Here is a 24,487-nt window from a genome sequence, read left to right on the forward strand (position 1 = left end):
TTTTCTATTTTTATAATAAAAAGATACAAAAGTCTCTCTCTCTCTCTCTCTCTCTCTCTCTGTCTCTGTCTCTGTCTCTGTCTCTGTCTCTCTCTCTCTCTCTCTCTCTCTCTCTCTCTCTCTCTCTCTCTCTCTCTCTCTCTCTCTCTCTCTCTCTCTCACTCTCACTCTGTCATGGCTCTGACTTTTTGAAGGTCGTGGTACACCATCCTGGATGTGGGGGATCTCTGGGTCACTCCTGGGAGATTTATCGCCTGTCTCCTTGCTTCGGGCTAGAGCAGTGACCAGAGAACTAGAGAGTCCATAGAACACCATATCCTGCACAGTCTTGAGAAAAATCTCATTCTTCCCTCCATGGATTTTGTGTACAAATAAATTAAACGCCATTAATGAGTTATGATATAGCAGATTACGTTGTGCAATAATTAATAGAAAGACCATTTTGTAGTTGTCATGTTGAATTTGCTGAAATATTAATTTGTCAGGGTTTGTATGAGGCTGATTATTCCTCCCTCCTCCCACCCCATATCCACCACTGCCCTCCGCCATCTTGAATCTCCAGAATAAGGGAATCACACTCAGCCACATTGAATCACGCCCCTCACGGTTTGCCAAAGACGAGTGGGAGTTCTTCGTGCAGATGAACAATGACAATGACGAGATGGACACATTGGTTCGAGATCTGCGTGAAGAGGCCGCTGGATCTGTGCACGAACTTACACGTGGAAAGAAAAAGAACACAGGTGACTTAAAAAACATCACGCAGGTGAATTATACATCCACGTTCCACCTTGACCTCAAATTGTTAAAAATCCAGCTATCAGACACGGGACAATGAGGTACAACCCTGATATTGGAAAGCATGCCTGTTTGCTTTTTGTTGTTCGAACCGTCTGATGTAAAACAAAATTCCTAGATGAAAACACATGCCCGTTGTCCGTGACATGTATTTATTTATTATTTATTTTTACTATACATACAGTACTCCATTAATGATAAGAGCAAGCGGCCATATTGTGGAGTCCATAGAGATAAATGGGAAAATGAATGATATATGGGCTCATTTTTGGTATTAGAAGGGTTAGTTTTGGGTATCTGAAGTGAGTTTTAGGTATCCGGAGGGTGAGTTTTGGGAATCGGAAGGGTGAATTTTGAGTATTAGAAGGGTGAGTTTTGGGTATTATAAGGGTGAGTTTTGGGTATCCGAAGGGTGTGTTTTGGGTATCTGAAGAATGAGTTTTGGGAATCCGAAGGGTGAGTTTTGGGTATCAGAAGAGTGAGTTTTGGGAATGCGAAGGGTGCGTTTTGGGTATCCAAAAGGTGAGTTTTGGGTATTCGAAGAGTGAGATTTGGGTATTAGAAGGGCTCATTTTGGGTATCCGAAGGGCTCATGTTCGGTATCAGAAATAGAAAATAAGGGACATTCATGAAATCACTTGTGCATGCAGGACTACCCTTGTGTTCTGAGGAGGAACCAAGTAATGCTCTAGAGAAGTTCATATAAAGGGGTGCCATATATATATATATATATATATATATATATATATATATATATATATATATATATATATATATATATATATATACATACATACATATAGGTTAAAACCTGTCAGTATGTATAGCTGTATGAATCAAATTTTTAAAATGTTAAATGTTCTTTTAAAATGTTAAATCCCATAAAATTAAAAATTTAGCTCTTACACAAGCCTCGATCTTGTATACAAATAAGTAAATAAATAAATAATTAAACAGATGACGAGGGTGAAGATAGTAAACAGGAAGTTAAAGCGACGTTCAGACTATGAATTGATGGACAACGAACGACTTGTTTGGTTCATGCAGAACAAGAGTCGCAAGACTTTCAATCGCGATATCAAATTGTGGAAAATGTCATTTTACTGCTCGATGTTGGCGGTGTTGAATCATACAAAACTCGGCCTCATTCATCTCGTGAAAACGCCGAATTGCAATAATGACGCTGAAAATCAGGTTTAAGAATAATTTCGTTTTAAATACGAACAAAATGCATTTGTTCATCGTACAAGTCTTTATTCAAGACGATATAAAAGACTTGGAAAAAGTAAGGGAAAAAAAATTCAACCCAGATGGGACTCAAACCCACAATTAACAGCTGCAGAGACTGATTCCTTATCTATTACTCCATTGGGCCAGCACATTTCAACTACGATGCAAAAACTATGGCACTTGGGTAGAATTTGTTTTGAAAACCATTAATTAGACGTATTGGCCGATGTATATTCCAAGTTTCAGCGAGTTTCAATGTATAGTCCTTGAGATATGAACGCCAACACATTTCGGACGGACGGACAGACAGAAACCAACGTTGATTCGGGGTTTTTCTTAATAAAACTGAAGAATGCAGAAACGGACGTTGCTGAAATTTGGAACATATTACCTCGATGTACAAAGCATTTACTTCTGAAAATTGAGGCCGATTTTGTCCAGTGGGCGCCGAGAAATGAATTTTCAGTCCCCATGTTAAAGTTGCGTACAGAGGATCCGTTCCATATAAAGAGGCGTGCTTTGCACGTCCATTGATTCCAGCGCTTCAAGCCACTGGTGTACCACCATCACATTTCATCCCTCCGCCATTCCGAGCTACAATCTTTTCTACCACCATTAACCAAACATAACTAAATTTTCTCATTTGCAGGTTACTGTGTTTATTCCCCTCCTCTCTTGTTGTTACCTTATGCCAATAATTGTTGCATCAAACCATAGTCCACCGTCACTACATTGCCTTTTACTACCTATCACCGCACTCTTGCATGACCCTTAATTGTCGTCCACAAAATAAAGAATAAATAAACAAAAAGACGTCATGCGGAGCACGATACTTGCAAAATCCGCCCCCGCCTCGAAGAAAAAAAATTCCATTGATACAGAAAATTGTCCATTTCATCAAGATTCAAATTGACAATCTTGATCAAAGCTGGGGTCAACAGGAAGAAAAGTGACGATTTTTCAGATGAAAAATGATGATTTTGTAAGGTTGACCTTCAGTTGACCTTTGACCTTTTGACCTCAAAAATAGTTAGTTTCCCTATTTAGTGACTCAATGTGCAAATGCTGTTCAATTTTCAAGTCAATCGGATGAAAATCGAGGATTTTAAAAACTTGGCCTATGTTGACCTTTTGGCCTATGTTGACCTCAAAAATAGTTGGTGGTTCAATTCAGTGACCAATTGACCATATATGTAAATCCTCTTAGAATTTCAAGTCAATCAAATGAAAATTGGTGATTTTAGAAATTCGGCCTATGTTGACCTTTTGGCCAATGTTGACCTCAAAAATACTTGGTGGTTGAATTCAGTGACCAGATATGCAAGTTCTCTTCAAATTTCAAGTCAATCGGATGAAAATTGAGGATTTTAGAAATTAGGCCTATGTTGACCTTTTGGCCGATGTTGACTTCAAATATACTTGGTGGTTGAATTCAGTGACCAGATATGCAAGTCCTCTTCAAATTTCAAGTCAATTGGATGAAAATTGAGGATTTTAGAAATTCAGCAAAGTTGGTGACTTTTGGCCTATGTTGACCTTTTGACCTTTTGACCCCAAAAACAATAGGCTTCTCAAATGGGACGACCTATACAACTTGGTGAAGTTTCGTGACGATCGGTTTAGAATTGTGACCTGTAGGCCGGTGACAAACAAACAGACAAAAAACAGATAAACTTGAAAAATCACTCATACAGCGACACTTGGCGAAAGAGAACAAAGCAGAATGGCACTCAGTATAGCATCCTTTTGACCTCTTATATAGTTGGTGGTTGAATTCAGGAAGCTGACATGAAAATCCAATTCCAATTTCAAGTGAATCGAATGAAAATTGAGGCATTTAGAAATTTGAAATTGTTGTTGACCTTTGACGTATGGTGATCCCAAAAATAGTTGGTGGTTGAATTTAGTTTGCTGATATATAAATCCCATTCATATTTCAATTGAATCGGATGAAAATTGAGGCTTTTAGAAATTCGAAATTGTTGTTGGCCTATGTTGACCTTTTGGCCTATGTTGATCTCATCAAAGGTTGGTGGTTGAATTCAGTTCGCCGATATGTAAATCCTCTTCAAATTTCAAGTCAATTGGATGAAAATTGAGGATTTTAGAAATTCAAAAAAGGTGGTTGACCTTCTTTGCCCCACGTTGACCTCTTGGCCGATGCTGATCTCAAAAATAGTTGGTGGTTGAATTCAGTTAGCTGATATTAAAATCCCATTCAAATTTCAAGTGAATAGGATGAAAATTGAGGATTTTAGAAATTCGAAATTGTTGTTGCCCTTTGGACTATGTTGACCTTTTGGCCGATGCTGATCTCAAAAATAGTGGGTGGTTGAATTCAGTGAACTGATGTGTATGTCCCATTCAAATTTCAAGTGAATCGTATGAAAATTGAGGATTTTAGAAATTTGAAATTGTTTTTGACTTTTGGCCAATGTTGCTCTTTTGGCCTATGGTGATCTCAAAAATAGTTGGTGGTTGAATTCAGTTTGCTGATATGTAAATCCCATTCAAATTTCAAGTGAATCGGATGAAAATTGAGGATTTTAGAGAAAAAAAAAAGTGTTTGACCTTTGGCTTACTTTGACCTTTTGGCCCAGGCTGATCTCAAAAATAGTTGGCGGTTGAATTTAGTATGCCGATATGTAAATCCTATTCAAATTTCAAGTCAATCGGATGAAAATTGAGGATTTTAGAAATTTGAAAAAAGTGGTTGACCTTTGGCCTATGTTGACCTTTTGACCATTTGACCCCAAAAATATATAGGATATTGTCGGACCACGAACTCTACCATTTGGTAAAGTTTCGTGAAGATCGGTTTAAAATTGTGACCTGTAGGCAAGTATAAGTGAGCAGACAGACAAACACACACACAAACAAAGAAACACACACACACACACACACAAACACACACACACACACAAACACACACACACACACACACACACACACACACACACACACACAAACTGGAGCGATCAACATATTTGCAATTTTTTTTTTCTTTGCCATGTAACAAACAGACAGACAGACAGAACCACAAACGCAACCTACCAATATACTTCAAAAATCTTCGATTTTGCAAGGAATAAACAAAATAATAATGGTGCCATCCTTTGTGTACTCTTTGCAGTTCCCTGGTTCCCAAGCACTATTAAAGACCTGGATCGCTTTGCCAACCAGATCCTCAGTTATGGCAACGAATTGGATTCAGATCACCCGGTAAGTCATCTATATAATAATAGCGTAAGGACTCGACTTTGTTATCCCTTTTACGCCGCACCCAGTGACCCGATGCCCACGGCACTAATTGATTTACGATCTACGAACCGCACTCTTTGTTTATCACGTACATCCATACTCGAAAAATCTGAATTAGCCGACGTTGGGGCCCAAAAGCATCCGATTAACTGCCGATACGACGCCATCTTACGACGCCATCGTATTGGCGTCTGCTGGGCGAAGGCGAAGCAAGCCGTCCGCTGATTGGGCAGGCGAAGGCGAAAGCAATCCATCCACCAAGTGGACAATCCAGAGCATGCATTTGTGCCGGTGTGGGCGATCGTTGTTCATATACGCACTCTTCATTCTCATCTTTCTTCCTAACTCTTACTCGGACAAGCAAATCCCCTATGCCATCCATAATGGTACACTCTATCCATACACCACATCCTTCCTTCCGTGGATGTTCCACGGGTTTCGGCTAGTATCCTATATTACTCGGCCGCAAATTCAATGCAAGTTTCATCACCATGCCTAATATGAGAATAGTTAATTGATGTGTACTATGTATATATATATATATATAATAAATATATGTGTGTGTGTGTACTCGGCCGACCCTATATATTAGCAGAAGTACCCAGCGTTGCCTGGCGGGGGAGGTGAGAGGAACGAGGGGAGGGGGAAGGGGAGGGGAGGAGATGGGGGAGTGGGAGGGGAGGGGAGGACAGAGGGTGGGAAGGGGAGGGCAGAGGGTGGGAAGGGGAGGGGAGGGGGGGAAGGGAAGGGGAGGGGGAGGGGAGGGGAGGATGAGGAAGGGGAGGGAAGGGGAGGGGGGAGGGGTAGGGGAGGGGGAGGGGAAGCGGAGGATGGAGGAGGGGAAGGGGAGGGGGAGTGGAAGGGGAGGATGGAGGAGGGGAAGGGGGAGGGGGAGGGAAGGGGAGGGAGAGGGGGAGCACGAAGCAGATTTCGGAGACTCACCGATCCTATGACACCCTCCAGTACCGGCTTTGCCGGGCGGGTGAAGGGAGACCCGTACATTCCCAACCCGTACATTCGCCCTCTCGACTCAAGCTCACTCGGACAAAGGCCTCGCACAAATTACACCGTGATATATGGTGCGAGTCTGGTGGCGAGGATGGAACATCACGTGATCACTCTGAGCGAATCAGCGAGCTGCTCTGGTACAGGCCCAATGGTCATGTCTATGCCAAAAATCAAGTACGTGAGCGAGTCTGGGGCACTGAATTGAAAACATATAGAACGCTCATACTCCGTGAAAAGTGTAGCCGCCGTGTCGCCATCTTGGTAAGCATGACTCGACCGACTCGCTTCGCGGATCTCGTTTGTTTTGAACGTGTCCCAGGTTTTAAAAGCCAGACAACTGTTAAAATGCCATTTTGTGCAGCAATAAACTGCTCCAATCGGTTAAGGAAGGGTTGTGGAAAGACGTTTCACAGCTGTTTCAAAGACGTTTAATTCATATCGCACAAAATCGACAAAAATCGACACAAAACACGATCGCACAAAAGGTGAAAAAACGCAATCGCTTTTCGCTCTGAATTACGTGCAAACGCATGACGGAAATCACCATCGCCCAGCATCGAGTGCCAACCGAGATGGCGCCCGGTAGCTGCATCTCCATCTGTGTGGTGTGAATGGCAATGGGCATTCTATATATTTTCAGTTCAGTGGTCTTGTGGAGAGGTAAAAAAAAAAAACACATGGACACTGCAAGGGCTTCCAGGAAAGACGTTGGTATTTCAAAAAGGTGGATCTGGGGTGAATTGACGGGGGTAAAAAAGATCAGGGTTTTGGATGGGGGAAGATAAGAGATGGTGGTGAACATCTATCTGTTTTAAAGAACTGGAGGGAGGAGTGGGATTGAAAACAGTGAGGGAGTTTGTTCCAGAGGCGGGAGAAAAGAGGAATGAAAGAGTGAAGGTGAGCAGAGAGTCTTGATTTTGGCAGTTTAACCATAAGAGGGTTGCAGGCAGATCTTGTGCGACCTGCAGGAATATTTGAGGGACAGAGCACAGACAGAGCTGGGGGAGCAATGATGAGAGGAGTCGGTAGAAGACAGAAAGACCACCAACCTGCCTGCGGTGAGTGAGTGAAAGGCCCTCGGAGTTACCTTCATCGCGGGAGATTCCAATGATTCTGAAAGCTTTGGTTTCAACAGCGTGAAGCTGACCTAGGTGTGAGGCCGGAACACCGGCCCAGAGGAGAGAACAGTATTCCATTGAGCTGCGGATGAAAGCCTTGTATGTGGTGAGGAGCTCAGGTGTGCCAGGGAAGGACTTCACACGATGGAGGATGCCCAGTTGGCGACTAGCTTTGGAGGCCAGCTTGTGAATGTGGTTTTCCCAGGAAAGATCTTTGCAGATAGTGTGACCCAAAAGCTTGAGGGACAGAACTTCTTGGAGAGGATTGTTGAGAAAGTAGATGGGAGGGTTGTCCAGTCGGTCTTTTTGGAGAGACATAGTAAGAGTGTGAGATTTGTCAGGATTGAAAACACATGTTCCACTTGTTTGACCAGTCTGTGATTTTGTCCAGGTCTGCAGAGAGTGAGGAGGCTGCAAACTGCCGATTTGAGGGATGAGGAATGGAGCGGAAAAGGGTGGAGTCATCAGCAAAGAGATAGAGAGAATTTTCCAGAGAGTCGGAGGGATCATTGATAAAGACCAGAAAAAGCACAGGGCTCAGAGCACTGCCTTGGGGAACTCCAGCTTGAGCAGGAAGGGGAGATGAGAGAAAACCATTCAGGGCCACACGTTGACTACGACCAGAGAGGAAGTCTGCAAGCCATGCGTGGAGATTTCCATGGATACCATAGGAGGAGTGTTTGGTGAGAAGAGCGGGGTGCCAGACCGTATCGAAGGCACGTGATATATCAATGGGGACAGCTCTGATTTCCTGTTTGACATTAAGGACCTTCATCCATTGTCAAGACAGCAGAATCAGCATTTCCAGAGTAGAATGACCTGTTCTGAATCCAAATTGATGATCCGAGATCAAGCCATTGGAGAAGAGGAAGGATTTGATGTCAGAAGCGATGATTGATTCCATGACCTTGCTGATTATTGGGAGCAGGCTGATTGGTCTGTAGTTGCAAGGATCTGTTTTTGCACCTTTTTGTGTAAAGCGGTAATGTTGGCTGATTTCCAAGCAGATGGCAAATGACCTTGAGCAAAAGAGAGGGTGAAGAGCATAGAGAGATGGTGAGATAGAGCGGCAGAGCAGGATTTTAGGACCCGTAGGTGAGGCCGTCTGGTTCAGTTGCAGAATCAGAGTCGAGGTTTGACAGAAACTTTTCCACCTTGTCAGGACGGACATGGAGTCCAGGAGAAGCTGGGTTCGATTGGGAAAGGTGGGTACAGAGAGAGATGGGTTCCGGGCACAATATTTTGAGGCAAACACAGAGTTGAGGCATTCGGCTTTTTAACGTGCAGAGTCAGCTGTGTAGCCGTTTGAGGTAAGGGAGGGGATGGAAGGGGGAAAAACACCAGAAACATATTTGACCAGATGCCACCAGGATTTGGAGGAGGGAGACAGGTTTGAGGGTTCAGTATTGAGAGTAGAAAGATATTGTTTCCTGGCTCTCCTGAGGGTAGACACTTTTATTTCAGATTTTTAGGATTTCTGATTTTTAAGATAAGGAATTCGATGAAACATTTTTGGCTGGTATACCACTTCACCTATGATGTCGTCATTATCATGCTTGTGTTCCCCATTGGGAGTACTTCACAATGTGCCAAGTTTCTAATTTTTCCATTCAGCGGTTTCCGACAATTTTTTTTTAATGATTTTTTTTTTTTTTTTTTGGGATACTGAAACGACGCTCGTGAAAGAGCTAACATCTACTTCACAAACAAATCAACCAGACAAACAAAATATATAAAAAGATGGAGCGGAAGACAAGATGGGGAGAGAAGGGGAAGCACACAAACACAACATTTGAGACCAGGGAGATGTGTGGGAGGGAGAGGGCTTGGGGTGAGGAGGCGTGGGAAGGGGGAGGGGTGGGAGAAGTATAAAACACAAGGACACCAAGGACTTCCAGGAAAGAAGTTGGTATTTCAAAAAGGTGGAATTGGGGTGAAATTAGCAGGGGTAGAAAAGATCAAGCTTTTAGATGGGGGAAGATAAGAGATGGTGGTGAACAGCTGTTTTAAAGACCTGGAGGGTGGAGTGGGATTGAAGAGAGTGAGGGAGTTTGTTCCAGAGGCGGGAGAAAAGAGGAATGAAGGAGTGAAGGTGAGCAGAGAGTCTTGATTTTGGCAGTTTAACCATAGGAGGGTTGCAGGCAGATCTTGTGCGACCTGTAGGAATATTTGCGGGACAAAGCCCAGAGAGAGCTGGGGGGGGGGGGCAAGGCCAGAGAGGACTCGGTAGAAGACAGAAAGACCACCAACCTGCCTGCGGTGAGTGAGTGAGAGGCCCTTGGAGTTAGCTTCATCGCGTGAGATTCCAATGATTCTGAACGCTTTGGTTTCAACAGCGTGAAGACGAGCTAGGTGTGAGGCAGGAGCAGGAAGGCAGGAAGATTTGCTTTTAATCCAAGATGGCTGCCATACCATGTGACCTATGACGTCACATTTATCATAAAAACATTCTGCATAGATGTCACTCCTACCCTGAAAGTTTTGTCTCAATTGGACATGCGGTTGCTGAGAAAACCGAGGTTTAGCCCGTATGGACGGATGGACAACCCGAAAACATTGCCTCCGGCAACTTTGTCGGCTGAGGCATCAAAAAAAATCAATATATCAAAACAGTCTGTATGTCCGGTAACTACTCCACGACACTTGGACTGGTCAACACTAAAAGTGCACCCGCTAGTAATATTTACATTGATGAGATTTATCTAAATATTTTAATTTTACTATTCAATAAACGTCGATCATATGAGCGGTTGCTTCTCTCATTGTTTGTTTCCTGTTCTGTCTTTCAGGGTTTTACGGATGAGAAGTACAGAACCCGACGCAAAATATTTGCTGACATCGCTTTCAATTACCGCCAGTAAGTTTGATTTCAAATTAATATTGTCTTTCAAATGTGTCCATATATAATTAGTGTAGGTTTATATAGTATATCAAGTAATTAAGGAAGGGGTTTTACTGTAAGTGCTGCAGTTGAATGAAAACCACAACAAACCTCCTCAAAACCTCATGCAGTCAAATGGAAACCAAATACTGCATTGGAGGCATCAGGAGGAACCTGAAGAAGTAAAGAGCAAAGATTTTGTCTCAATTGGACATGCGGTTGGTCATCAGGACGTCATCAGGACGAACCCAAAGAAGCAAAGAGCAAAGATGGAGTCATCAGGAGGAACCCAAAGAAGCAAAGAGCAAAGATGGAGTCATCAGGAGGAACCTGAAGAAGCAAAGAGCAAAGATGGAGTCATCAGGAGGAACCTGAATAAGCAAAGAGCAAAGATGGAGTCATCAGGAGGAACCTGAAAAAGTAAAGAACAAAGATGTAGTCATCAGGAGAAACCTGAAGAAGCAATGAGCAAAGATGGAGTCATCAGGAGGAACCCAGAGACGTAAAGAGTAAAGATGGAGTCATCATGAGGAACCTGAAGAAGTAAAGAGCAAAGATGGAGTCATCAAGAGGCACCCGAAGACGTAAAGAGTAAAGATGGAGTCAACATGAGGAACCTGAAGAAGTAAAGAGCAAAGATGGAGTCATCAGGAGGAACCCGAAGAAGTAAAGAGCAAAGATGGAGTCATCAGGAGGAACCCAGAGACGTAAAGAGTAAAGATGGAGTCATCATGAGGAACCTGAAGAAGTAAAGAGCAAAGATGGAGTCATCAGGAGGAACCCGAAGAAGTAAAGAGCAAAGATCGAGTCATTAAGAGGAACCTGAAGACGTAAAGAGTAATGATGGAGTCAACATGAGGAACCTGAAGAAGTAAAGAGCAAAGATAGAGTCATCAGGAGGAACCCGAAGAACTAAAGACCAACATGGAGTCATCAGGAGGACCCTGAAGAAGTAAAGAGCAAAAATGGAGTCATTATGAGGAACTTGAAGAATTAAAGAGCAAAGATGGAGTCATCAGGAGGAACCCGAAGAAGTAAAGAGCAAAGATGGAGTCATCAGGAGGAACCTGAAGAAGCAAAGAGCAAATATGGAGTCATCAGGAGGAACCTGAAAAAGCAAAGATGACCAGATGGGGTCATCAGGAGGAACCCGAAGAAGTAACGAGCAAATATGGAGTCATCAGGAGGAACCTGGATGGGATCTGGGTTTCAGCTGCTACTCCATAACTCTCAAACCCATCCAGCCGCAGCCAAGTGAGCATTACAGAATTTTTTTTGCAAGAATTCAGAATTGGAAAACAATAGAAAACACCTTGACTTCTATCTGAATAGATTTTAGGGGTTTGACCATGCTTGATGTCACGTGATTGCCGCTATATTGACAGAAAAATATTACTTTACAGTAAACAACCGTGTGTAATTTCCTATCTATCAATCTGACAGAGAATTTTGCAGTTTTACTTCTTCTGTTCATCAACTATCTTGTATAAGGTAGGAAGACTTCCTGCCGACTCTGGGAACCACGCTTAAGCTTATTTGTTTTATTTACCAAGGGAACTCAATCAGATTTTTGTACTGCTCGTCTACTCTCCAGGACAAGCCAATGTACCAATCACAAGCCAACGTGCCAATAGCAAGTTGTCTGACAATCTGACAATCAAGCAAGCAAGTTCAATCCGACATCAAGCATGCTGTCAGATGTAAAGAGTAAAGATGGAGTCATCATGAGGAACCTGAAGAAGTAAATAGCAAAGATGGAGTCATCAGGAGGAACCCGAATAAGTAAAGACCAACATGGAGTCATCAGGGGGAACCTGAAGAAGTAAAGAGCAAAGATGGAGTCATCAGGAGGAACCCAGAGATGTAAAGAGTAAAGATGGAGTCATCATGAGGAACCTAAAGAAGTAAATAGCAAAGATGGAGTCATCAGGAGGAACCTGAAGAAGTTTCCAGTGTGCATGATCATCAGTTGATTCATCCAAAATTACCTTGCAAGATTTTAATCGATGCAGATTGGACACTGTATTACCAACATTTGATCAAAATGTACAGCAACATACACAGAATAATGCAACACTGGATTTATGCAACTCCAACATTCCTCATGTGTATTCATGAAAGGCTATAGTCCTCAGCTGGGAAACTGATAACATTAACATTACTAGGGCATTGCCCGTACTATATCTATATCTAAAATTATATCCCCCCCCTCTATTTACATGAAATGGTTTGGTCCAAAGCGAACGGCTTGCGAGTACGGTGACAATCCCCCCCCTCTATTTACATGCAATGGTTTGGTCCAAAGCGAACGGCTTCCGGAGTTTGGTAAAGAAATCGCCATCGCGTGCACAAACGCGCAGGAAAGCGAATGAATCGCAAATTCGGTTTTATTAGTTTTAAAACATAGTTTAACGCCAACATAGTTTGCAAACGTGAAATAAATGAATACGCTCTCAAATGTGCCATCCGAGGCAGAGTGTGTCCTCCACGTTCGGCACACGCGATCGTTCGCTGCTCTCTGATTGGTTGAATCGTTTTTTGGACATAGCTCGGTAAGTAATTGTCCGATTAATATGAAACCTTGAAAAGGCACATCCTCGGGTCCCCAGCAATATACCTGGCAAGTTAAAAGTATATCGGACCCGTGGTTGTCGAGAAACAGCGGTCACAGACAAACGTACAGACGTACAAACGTACAGACGTACAAACAGAGATTACTGGAATTATAGATAGATTTTGCCTCCATCTTTACTACGAACCGGTGTGTTTCGAGCGTGGATACCACCGAAGAGCTGAGGGCATGTTTTGATGGTGAGGGTGGCAGCTATCTCCTAGTGACAGTACATCAAGTTCTGCGTTGATTCTGTCATCCTTGTAAAGTTGTTAAAACATCTGAATAATAAGCCGTAGATTATCCTCGGAGTGCAAGGACTTACTTAAAGCAAAAGTGGGAAGCCTTGTTAGATGGAGATATATCGCAAGTGAAAGCAAAGAAAGAAATGGATGGGAAACTTACAACGTTTAAATCAGACAAGTCAGGAGACGACGATGGTTCACGAGCGGTATTCAATGACAAAGGACGGACTACAACCGAAACAGGCCTGGACAGGCCAGGGCCAGAAATGTCAAAATGAAGGTTACTGACCTTGAAATGGGATAGAAAATAATGTATAATTAGTTATGAGGTTAGTTAGCTACGCAATACCGAAAATTCGGTGAAAAATGAAATGAAAAAAAAAAAAACTCGAGCTCCGTGGGGCTAGACACATGACATTGACCGAACCAAATATCGAAACCCCTGTCAGATTCCACCAAACCCCTCGGAGAAGATGTAGCTTGAACTCGATTACCCCCTAAAAAGTCATCTTTTACGGGCGTCGCTCCGCCCACAATGAGCGCAATACGCCCACTCTCGGCAGGACACAACTAGATCATGATATCAACCTCCCACCCAAGTTTTATCAAGATCGGATGATATCATCGGGTAGTTATGCTGCGGACAGACAGACACACACACACACATGACGAATATAGTGGTCACTTGATAACTCGTGAAGCAATTATAAACTACTAGCAGAAGCATGTGGTAAAAATACCACAATATAAAAAAGAAAAAAGACCGAAATTCTAACAGCGGCATAGCCGGGCTTGTTTGATACTTTAGTTGAAGAGGATAGTATGACCTGGGTGGAGATACCAGTTAGCAAATAATGTAAGTATTAAATTATTTTGAAGTACTATAAGTGTCTAAGCTGTCTGTCACCATGGAAGTATGGAGATTGCATTGACACACTGGTTTATTCTATCATGCTGGTCAGTTAGTCAAAACTATCAAAGTGACCTCAGCACCATCCAGACACACACCACTGTGTGTGTTACGGAATGAGGTGTTTTACGGCGGCCGGAGTGAAAATCCTGCCACCAACCTCCTTTGGGGAGGACCCAGTGAGTTGGTAGTCATTTTGCCAACCTCGGAAGGATGACAGGCTGAGTCAACCCCACCTGGTGTTAATTCAACAGCTGACCAGGATTCGAACTCAGGAACCCCAGGTTCCCAAGCCTTCCACCCTAACCGTTTAGCCAACACCGGGCTGGTGTTGCTGGCCCGGGCTGGCTCTCGACGGCGCCTGCAGACAGCTTAGAGACTTAGAGTATTTTACTAAGTTTAACACTTATATAATAAATAAATAAAAATTGTACACAAGATCGAGGCTCGGGTAAGAGCTAACATTAATCACAAAATAAGGACATAAAAACATATAATAAAGGGAGCGGTAGACAAGATGGGGAGAGAGAGGTAGGCACACAAGTACAACAGTGGAGAACAGGGACTTCAGGAGATCTGTGGGAGGTAAAGGGCTTGGGGGGAGGTGGGAGAGGCATAAAATACATGGACACTGCTCGGACTACCAGGAAAGAAGTCGGTATTTCAAAAAAGTAGATCTGGGTGAATTAATGGGGGTAGAAAAGATCAAGGTTTTGGATGGGGGAAGATAAGAGGTGGTGGTGGGGGGAGATAAGACCACCAATTTGCGTGCGTTGAGTGTGTGCAAGGCCCTCGGAGATAGCTTCATTGCGGGAGATTCCAATGATTCTGAAAGCTTTGGTTTCAACAGCGTGAAGCCGAGCTAGGTGTGAGGCAGGAGCACCAGCTCAGAGGGGAGAACAGTGTTCCATTGAGCTGCGGATGAAAGCCTTTTATGTGGTGAGGAACTCAGGTGTGCCAAAGAAGGACTTCGCACGACGGAGGATGCCCAGTCGGCGACTGGCTTTGGAGGCCAGTTTGGAAATGTGATTTTCCCAGGAAAGATCATGGAAGATAATGAGACCCAAAAGCTTGAGTGACAGAACTTCTTGGAGAGGATTGTTCAGAAAGTAGATGGGAGGGTTGTCCAGTCGCTCTTTTCAGAGAGACATAGTGATAGTGTGAGATTTGTCAGGATTGAAAAACATGTCCCACTTGTTTGAACAGTCTGTGATTTTGTTCAGGTCTGCAGAGAGTGAGGAAGCAGCAGACTGCCGATCTGAGGGATGAGGAATTGAACGGCAGAGAGTCGAGTCATCAGCAAAGAGATAGAGAGGATTTTCCAAAGAGTCAGAGAGATCATTGATGAAGACCAGAAAAAGCACAGTGCCCAGAACACTACCTTCGGGAACTCCAGCCTGAACAGGAAGGGGAGATGAGAGAAATCCATTCAAGGCCACACGTTGACTACGACCAGAGAGGAAGTCCGGAGAGTTTGGTGAGCAGAGCAAGGTGCCAGACTGTATCGAGCACACGTGATATGTCGAGGGAGACAGCGCTGATTTCCTGTTTGGCATTGAGGACCTCCTTCCATTCTTGAGACAGCAGAAGCAGCATGTCCAGAGTAGAATGACCTGGTCTGAATCTAAATTGATGATCCGAGATCAGGCGATTGGATAAGAGGAAGAATTTGATATCAGACGTGATGATTGATTCCAAGACCTTGCTGGTTATTGGGAGCAGGCTTATTGGTCTGTAGTTGCAAGGATCTGTTTTTGCACCTTTTTGTGTGAAGCGGTAATGTTGGCTAATTTCCAAGCAGATGGCAGATGACCTTGAGCAAAAGAGAGGGTGAAAAGAACAGAGAGAGGTTAGGATAGAGCAGCAGAGCAGGATTTTAGGATCCGTGAGCTGATGCCGTCTGGTCCAGTTGCAGAATCAGAGTCGAGGTTTGACAAAAACTTCTCCACCTTGACAGGAGAGAAGGACACAGAGTCTAGGAGCAGCTGCTTTCGACTGGGAAAGGTGGGTACAGAGAGAGATGGGTTTGGGAAACAAGATTTTGAGGCAAACACCGAGTTGAGGCACTCTGGTTTTCACATGCGGAGTCAGATGTGTAGCCGTTTGAGGTAAGGGAGGGGATGGAGGGGAACAAACACCAGAAACGGATTTGGCCAAATGCCACCAGGATTTGGAGGAGAGAGACAGGTTTGAGAGTTCAGTCTTGAGATTAGAGAGATATTGTTTCCTGCCTCTCCTGAGGGTAGACACACACTTGTTCCGAGTTTTGTGAAAGGAACTGAGATTGCCTTCAGTTGGATTAGCCTTCCATGGCTGTGTAGAGTGGAACACATTTCCTGCTCTAACCTAAAGGGGGCACTGCATGAATGGCACGGCCATTTCCCAGAGCAAATGATGCTACCCACATCCATATGCTACGTATATTAAAAAGAAGATTACATACATTCCTGACGAATTAATTTACACTATTATATTAAAAAATATAAAGTTAACGCTGTTTGGACTGTTGTGTTTCATTCGTATGAATATTTGAATGCTCTGCAAGTGTCTTCGTGTTGAAGTTTTAAACTTAAAAAAAAGTTTTTATTTAACTTTTGAAAGTGTTGTCATAGAATCGAGATTATGAAAGGTTTTCAGAGTTGTGAGTTTTTTATTGTTGTGAGTATATTGTCGCGTGAATGCCCTTGGTTAATACCGTGTGGACCCGGATGGTCAAACGAACTTTAATGGAGGCGACAATCAATTACGGATTTTGACTATGCAAGCACGGGTGGAAGAAGGAAAGAGGAAGAAGTGGTGAGCTCTTACCTGCAGTGATCTCACCGGCAGTCTTCAACCCTGCAAATTAATCTCACACGAACAAGGGAGGTAAAATGTACAAAAATAATCGATTTATTATGCATAACCCGAGAACAATGAAACGCACCGACAAATAACTATGGTTTCTAGACCGGGATCCTGCAAACCTCACTTCAACAACAGCACAGGGGAAGGAATTTAACAAAAGAATCGTCATGTTGTGTTCTGTGGTGCGTCTTATCTGTCTGGCAGTGTAGTGTCGTCAGGAATCGTCCAGCTCCGATGTCGGCGTGAAGCAGGCCTCCGTCCGCCTCATTCACGCTTTGCTAGGCCCCAAGCTACCCGCTCGCCCCGGTCTCGTCTGCTCAGCGGCACGCCTCGCTCGCCCGCTCATCGGTCGCACGCGAGGTCCCGTTTGCTCGTCGCACCAAGCCTCGCTCGTACGCTCGCACCAGGAGAATCGACGGCGCTCCAACATCCATCGTCAAGCAGGCAAATTCACAGATGGCACAGGAAGAAAAGTCCCAATGGAACGAAAAGCAAGGGCAGGAGGAAGGTCTGGGAAGGGCAGGAAACCAAAGCGAGAGAGAGAGATAAAATGTCAACAAGCGAGTCGTCTTGCCACTTGCGGTCTGACGTCAGCTCTCCTCCTCCACCAACCAGTCCCTCACTTCTTCGTGGTCTTTCCCGCCTTCTGACGTCACCGGCCCTTGCCCTCTAATCAGCGACCTACTTTTAAGTAGTGGGTTTGCACCTTCCGCACTGATTGGCCGAATGTTCACGCCTTCCACACTGATTGGCCGAGGTGTCAACGGTCGGTGGCCAATCAGTGTGCCACTTCCTTCCACCTTCCTTTCACCAATCAGTGGCCAGCTTCTTACCCCAACCAATCACACGTTCTCCTGGGCATGGCTATTGCTAGTTGGTCCTTCCAAAGTCATTGTGGGGGGCGGGGAGAATTAATTAATGTGTGCACTAATGGATCTATCTAATGTGTATGAGTGAGTTGCCATAAGGGACACTGGGTTGCTCACAAAGGGAACAACACATGAGGGAATTTTACCCATAAGCCTTGAACTAATTAGCATGCCCCGCCCCCTCGTGGGGGGGACACAGATACAACTTATTCCGACATACGGCTAAACATAGAACTTATTACAGGTTGATTCCCTATCACGACAGTTGAGTACCTACCTATGCAGATCTACCTGGATCTAGATATTCCTCTATCCCTAATTCATAACAATATAGGCCTATCTACGATTATCTGTCATTTTGTTTTGCAGTGGTCAGAAAATACCGCGCATGAAATACACAGACGAAGAGGTGCAAACTTGGGGTAAAGTTTTCTCTGAACTCAAGAACCTGTTCCCCACTCACGCCTGTCAGGAGTTTCTCCGCGTGTTCCCTCTGCTGGAACAGCATTGTGGTTACCGAGAGGACAACATTCCCCAACTTGAAGATGTCTCGGAGTATCTCAAAAGTAACGTTTCGTATAACTCTAAAATATCCAGCACTGATGATCTGAAAGTAGTTTCATACACATACATACATAACCACGGTTTATAGGATTGTCACAGATCTCATGGGCTGCACACATCACACATGTACTACTTTTCAAACACACGATGGTGTACGTTTTACATGTTAATGTGAAGCGTTTTTATAAAAGAACTCCATCCCCGATGCATAACAACACCCCATATATTACTAAAAGGAGAAAAATCTGTCTGTTTGTGTGTGTGCCCACGTGTCGTGTCTCTAAGGTGTGTGTCTGTATGTATGTATGTATGTATGTATGTATGTATGTATGTATGTATGTATGTGTATGTACATGCATACACACATAAATACATATATACATACATACATACACATACATATATACATACATACATACATATATACATATCTATGTATGTATATATGTATGTATACTCGTATATGTATGTTTGTATGTATTATGCATGTATGTATGTATGTATAAATATATGTATATATACATTTAGGTATGTATGTATTGTATATATGTATGTATGTGTGTATATATGTGTATGTATGTGTATGTGTGTGTATGTGAGTGTGTATATGTGTGTGGGTGTCTTAACATATGGGCAGGGTACAGCCCGAAGTGCAGATCGGTTTCTGAGGTTTGGGACATGGAATGTAGGGACAATGACAGGGAGATCAGGATAAGTGGTGGAAGTATTGATCAGAAGAAGAGTGGACATATGTTGTGTGCAAGAGACGAGATGGAAGGGAAGTGGTGTGAGAATGGTGAAGGGGAGGCAGGGACAGAAATACAAGTTTGTGTGGCAAGGGTGCCTGGAGGGCGTGAATGGTGTTGGTGTCCTGTTTTCTGAGGAGTTTGTAGACAGTGTGGTGAGTGTGACTAGAGTGCGTGATAGGTTGATGATGGTGAAAATGATGATTGGAAAGCTCTTGGTGAACGTCATCTCGGGATATGCTCAGCAGGTTGGTCGGAGTGATGAAGAGAAGGACAAGTTCTGGTGTGCTTTAGAGAAGCTGATGGAAAACGTGAAAGATGAGGAAGTTGTTGTGGTCGGAGGAGACCTAAATGGACATGTGGGAAGGAGTATGGATGGTTTTGAGGGAGTTCATGGGGGTTACGGATATGGTGTGAGAAATGGAGAAGGTGAAAGGATTTTGGAGTTTGCTGATGGAGCTGATTTGTTGATTTGTAATACTCAGTTCCATAAAGAGGATAATAAGCTTGTTACATACATGTCAGGTGGGTCGACGACAACCGTTGACTTCCTGATGGTGCGTAGGCGAGATAGGGGGCACCTCCGGGACACAAAGGTGATCCCGGGGGAGGAGGCTGTTTCACAGCACCACTTGGTTGTCTGCGACATAAGGGTGAAAGGTGCGAGGAGAGCTCGGCGGGTGAAGTACCAACCGAGAATGAAGGTGTGGAGGTTGAAAGAGGTGACAGTAAGGGAGGCATTAAAAGAGAGGCTGAGTAGGGTAGAGGATGATGTGGTTGAGCTTGAAAGTGGTTGGATATCAATGAAAGCTAGTCTGTTGGGAGCCGTTGGTGAGGTATGTGGATGGACAAAAGGACCACCGAGGCATTCGGAAACATGGTGGTGAGATGATGAAGTTGGAAAGAGGATTGACGAGGAGAGGAAGAAGTTCAAGGAGTGGCAGAAGGCGAAGGGTATGGGAGCAGAAACAGCAGAGCATGAAAGTTATAAGGCAGCCAAGAAGGCTGCAAAGAAAGAGGTAGCAAAGGCGCAGGAGGCATGTAGGAAAATGTTTGGAGAACGCTTGGATTCGGAAGAGGGTCAGAGAGCGGTATTCAGGATTGCAAAGCAGATTGCGAAAGAGAGGTGTGATGTGATGGGGGTGAGATGCTTGAAGGATGAAGTGGGACAAATCGTTGTGGACCCAGATGGAATTAAAGGAAGATGGAAAAGATATATGGAAATGCTGTTGAATACAGAGAATGAATGGGATGGCAACATAGAGAGTAACCCAGTTTTTGGACCGGCAGAGAAGATAACTGAGAAGGAAGTTGAGGAAGCGGTAAAAGCAATGAAGAGTAGAAAAGCGGGAGGGTCGACGGGAGTTGTGGGAGATATGTTGAAGGCAGCAGGAAGTTGGGGTGTGAAGAGAATGACAGAGATCTGTAATCTGGCGGTGAAAGAAGGCCGCATTCTAGTGGATTGGGAACTGAGTACCCTCGTCCCTCTATACAAGGGGAAAGGTGACCCTCTAGAGTGTGGCTCGTACCGAGCGATAAAGTTATTGGAGCATGGAATGAAGGTATTGGAAAGGGTGTTGGAGAGGAGGATAAGGAACAAAGTGAAGATCGACGAAATGCAGTTTGGATTTATGCCAGGAAGAGGAACGACAGACACGCTTTTTATTGTGAGGCAGTTGCAGGAGAAGTACATGGAGAAGAGGAAGAAGTTGTTTCTTGGGTTTGTTGATCTGGAGAAAGCATTCGATCGGGTTCCACGCAATGTATTGGCATGGGCAATGAGGAAGTTAGGAGTGGAGGAATGGTTGATCAGAGTAGTGATGGCAATGTACAAAAGAACGCGCACAGCTGTAAGCACGAAGGATGGGAACAGTGGTGAGATTGAGGTGAAGGTGGGAGTGCATCAGGGGTCGGTACTAAGTCCACTACTATTTGTCGCTGTGATGGAGGTGCTGGCTCAGAACGTAAAGGAGGGTTTACCATGGGAGTTGTTGTATGCAGATGATCTGGTGTTGATTGCGGAAAGTATGGATGGACTGAAGGAAAAGATGAACAAGTGGAAGGAATGTATGGAGACAAAAGGTCTGAAGGTGAATATCGGAAAGACGAAGGTGATGGCAAGTGGTAAAGCATGTGGTGAGGTGGAAAGAACTGGGAAGTGGCCCTGTGCTGTGTGCAGGAAGGGTGTCGGAGTGAACTCCATTCAATGTAAAATGTGCGCTGAGTGGGTTCATCAAAAATGTAGTGGTCTTAGAGGGTCATTAACCAGTGTGGCAGCTACATTCAAATGTAAGGTGTGCACAGAGGGAGCTGCACATGGAGGAAATGTTGAGTTGGATCTTGGAGACGGCATGAAGCTGGAAGGTGTGAAAACATTTTGCTACCTCGGAGACATGCTGAATGGAGAAGGTGGATCAGACTCGGCAACGGTTGCTAGAGTGAGATGTGCATGGAAGAAGTTTCGGGGACTGAGTGGTGTGCTGATGAGGAGGGGAGTGTCGTTGAAGCTGAAGTGAAGGGTGTATGCTGCATGTGTGAGAAGTGTTATGATTTATGGGAGTGAGACATGGGTAATGAACGTCGAGCAGCAACGAAGGTTGGAAAGGGTGGAAATGCGAATGGTTCGGTGGATGTGCGGAGTATCGTTGAGAGAGAGAAAGACAAATGATGAATTGCGAAAGATGATGGGAATAGAGCCTGTGATTGATGCTGTGAAGAGGAACAGGTTGAGATGGTTTGGTCATGTGTTGAGGAAGGATGAAAGTGACTGGTTGAGAAGAGTGATGGAAATGAATGTAGAAGGAAGTAGAGGACGGGGAAGACCGAGAAAGACTTTGCTAAAAATGGTGGATGAAGAAATGCTGTCCAGGGGGTTAACAAGGAGAGATGCAGAAAATAGGGCAAGATGGAGAAGATTGTCATGGGGACCGCAAGACTAACCCCCGCTCTAGCAGGGAAAATGACCTTAAAATGCATGTTGTTGTTGTTGTTGTTGTCTATATATGTGTGTGTATATGTGTGTGAGTATATGTGTGTGTGTATGTGTGTGGGTGTGTGTATGTGTATGTGTATGTGTATGTGAGTGTATGTGAGTGTATGTGAGTGTGTGTATGTGTGTATGTGAGTGTGTGTGTGTGTGTGTGTGTGTGTGTATGTTTATGTGTATGTGTGTGTATGTGTGTGTCTATGTGTCAATGAATTCAACCACCAATTATTGTTGAGGTCTATATTGGCTAAAAGGTCAACATAGGCCAACGGTCAACCTATTTTCGGGATTTTGCAAGTTTCGTGATGTGCACGACATATTTCTTGTTTGTATTTAAATTTTTTGCAAAAATGTCAGTATCATGTATACAACTCTACCTCCTCTACCACCTGTATATAACTTATGTAAGTAATAGATGTTCCCATGAATGACAAGGATAATGTGACCTGGTATGATTTTCTGTTCTGAAATGAGAAAGTGTTGCTTGGAGAGCAGTTTGTGACTTGAGTGTTCACGAATCAGCGAATGTTTATTGTATTGCAGGTTGTACGGGTTTCCAGCTGCGGCCTGTAGCAGGTCTCTTGTCGTCCCGGGACTTTCTTGCAGGACTGGCCTTTCGCGTGTTCCACTCTACGCAGTACATCCGGCACAGTTTAAAGCCAATGTATACACCTGAACCGTGAGTATCTTTGAGATTACACCAGTACTTCCTGTCTTTTTACCTGTCCTCAGCTGTGATGCCCATTATATGGTGTGAGGTCTGTTTTGTCCACTTAGGGCTTTGACGTCAGTCCAGTGATGGAAAAAAACAGGTGTCATGGCAAACAAAATGAAAATACACGAGGTTGTTTAGAATACAGGTGCCCGAGTGCAGGAAGCATGGGTCATGGGTTAGAATGAGGGAGCAGGTGGGTTAAAACACCAAATGTTCACTTCACCATCGTCATGAACCCCATAGTGACGTACTTGGTTTGTTACCATTGCTCTGGGTGAGTGTTTGGGGGTCACGGTACAATGGGAGGTCTTAAAGAACTTGACAACTCATTCACAATCAGGGGAATATAACTTTAGTTATGGTTCTCAAAGTTCAAAGTTCAAATATGAGCTATTTTGCTTTGGACGAGTAGATTGTATCGATATTGTGACACAATCACTTTCCATTTTCATTTTCACCATTTTCAAACATGTCTCCCTCCTCTAAAATCTGGTGGTGACTTGTTAAGTCTTTGGTGTATACTCACCTTCCATCACTTTCCTCTCTTCAAATGGCACCACATTTGACTCCACTCGTGAGAAGGCCGAATGCCTCAATTCTGTGTTTGCTTCCAAGTCTTCTGCCTCCAACATTCCTTCCAATCCTTCCCTGCTGTACACAACTGCCCCTGGAATCTGTGTCTTTTGCACCTGAGAAGGTGGAGAAGGTTCTTTCAAACCACGAATGTGACTTTGCTTCTGGACCAGCCGGGATCAGCTCATGTGTCCTAAAAACCTGCTCTGCTGCTCTTGCACGTCCTCTGCCCTTTTCCCCTTTTCATTTGTGCGAGCTCATCTTCCATCTGCTTGGAAATCAGCCAACATTCCTGCATTTCATAAAAAGGTGCAAAAACGGATCCTCTTAACTACAGACCTATCAGCATATTTCCAATCATCAGCAACTCATGGAATTCATCTTTGACTTGCAAGGTCAGCCACAGGCTGGATACAAATCAACAACAACAACATTGAACTTTTATCCTTATTTCAATTTTGGGCACCGATGACACCATCACGCAATATATCTTTAGAGAAGCCTCTCTTGGTCAAAAAGATCCAAATATCTGTCAGGTAGTTTCCGAGTTGTTTATTGATATAGAAGAGGCAGATGGAATGCTTTAAAGATTAGCATGCAGTGTTCATTTCGGAGCAGGAACAAATTAACTACAACACACGTACATTCCAGGCAGCGAACTACGCTCAACCGAATCTGGTTAACTGTCGGTACAGCTGGCAGTGTGTGTAGCAGACTTGGCCAGGCATCGTTGGCTATTTGGGGTAACACTGGGGTATGGTTGCTCAACTGCAAAAGCAAATATAATGGGGTTATGCAGATACTAGTAAAAAAAAAAGTGCTTCGTACGTAGGGACATAATAAATAGAAGCTTTATGATCAATTTAGGGGGTTTCTTTATTTGTTTTACGGACGCTTTTACAGTTTTTATATAAATTTTAATTGCGATTTTTATTTCATAGTTTACAGTTATAGAAGTTAAAATTTTAAAATACTAGAAAACAATTGAGGGTTTTTTATTGATGCGTTATGTTTTTTTAACGTAAATTTTCATTTACAGACGCTTTTTCTGATTTTCTTTTCCAGACATTATTCTCATGTTTATTTCACAGTTTACACTTATATAAATTAGAGCTTTAAAATGCA

At 43.7% G+C, this 24,487-nt stretch overlaps 1 protein-coding gene across 1 annotated transcript in view; it reads left to right on the forward strand.

Moving 5' to 3' along the window:
- PAH (phenylalanine hydroxylase) overlaps window positions 1-24,487 on the forward strand; it is a 264,258-nt gene that overhangs the window by 109,134 nt on the left and 130,637 nt on the right. The window contains exons 3-7 of the mRNA XM_068109782.2: window positions 563-743; window positions 5,162-5,250; window positions 10,205-10,272; window positions 18,148-18,344; window positions 22,618-22,753. Coding sequence (XP_067965883.1) covers window positions 563-743; window positions 5,162-5,250; window positions 10,205-10,272; window positions 18,148-18,344; window positions 22,618-22,753 — 671 coding nt within the window. The remainder of the gene's footprint in view (window positions 1-562; window positions 744-5,161; window positions 5,251-10,204; window positions 10,273-18,147; window positions 18,345-22,617; window positions 22,754-24,487) is intronic.

The sequence above is a fragment of the Myxine glutinosa genome, chromosome 1 (assembly GCF_964187855.1).
Source record: "Myxine glutinosa chromosome 1, kmMyxGlut1.1, whole genome shotgun sequence".
NCBI lineage: Eukaryota > Metazoa > Chordata > Myxini > Myxiniformes > Myxinidae > Myxine > Myxine glutinosa.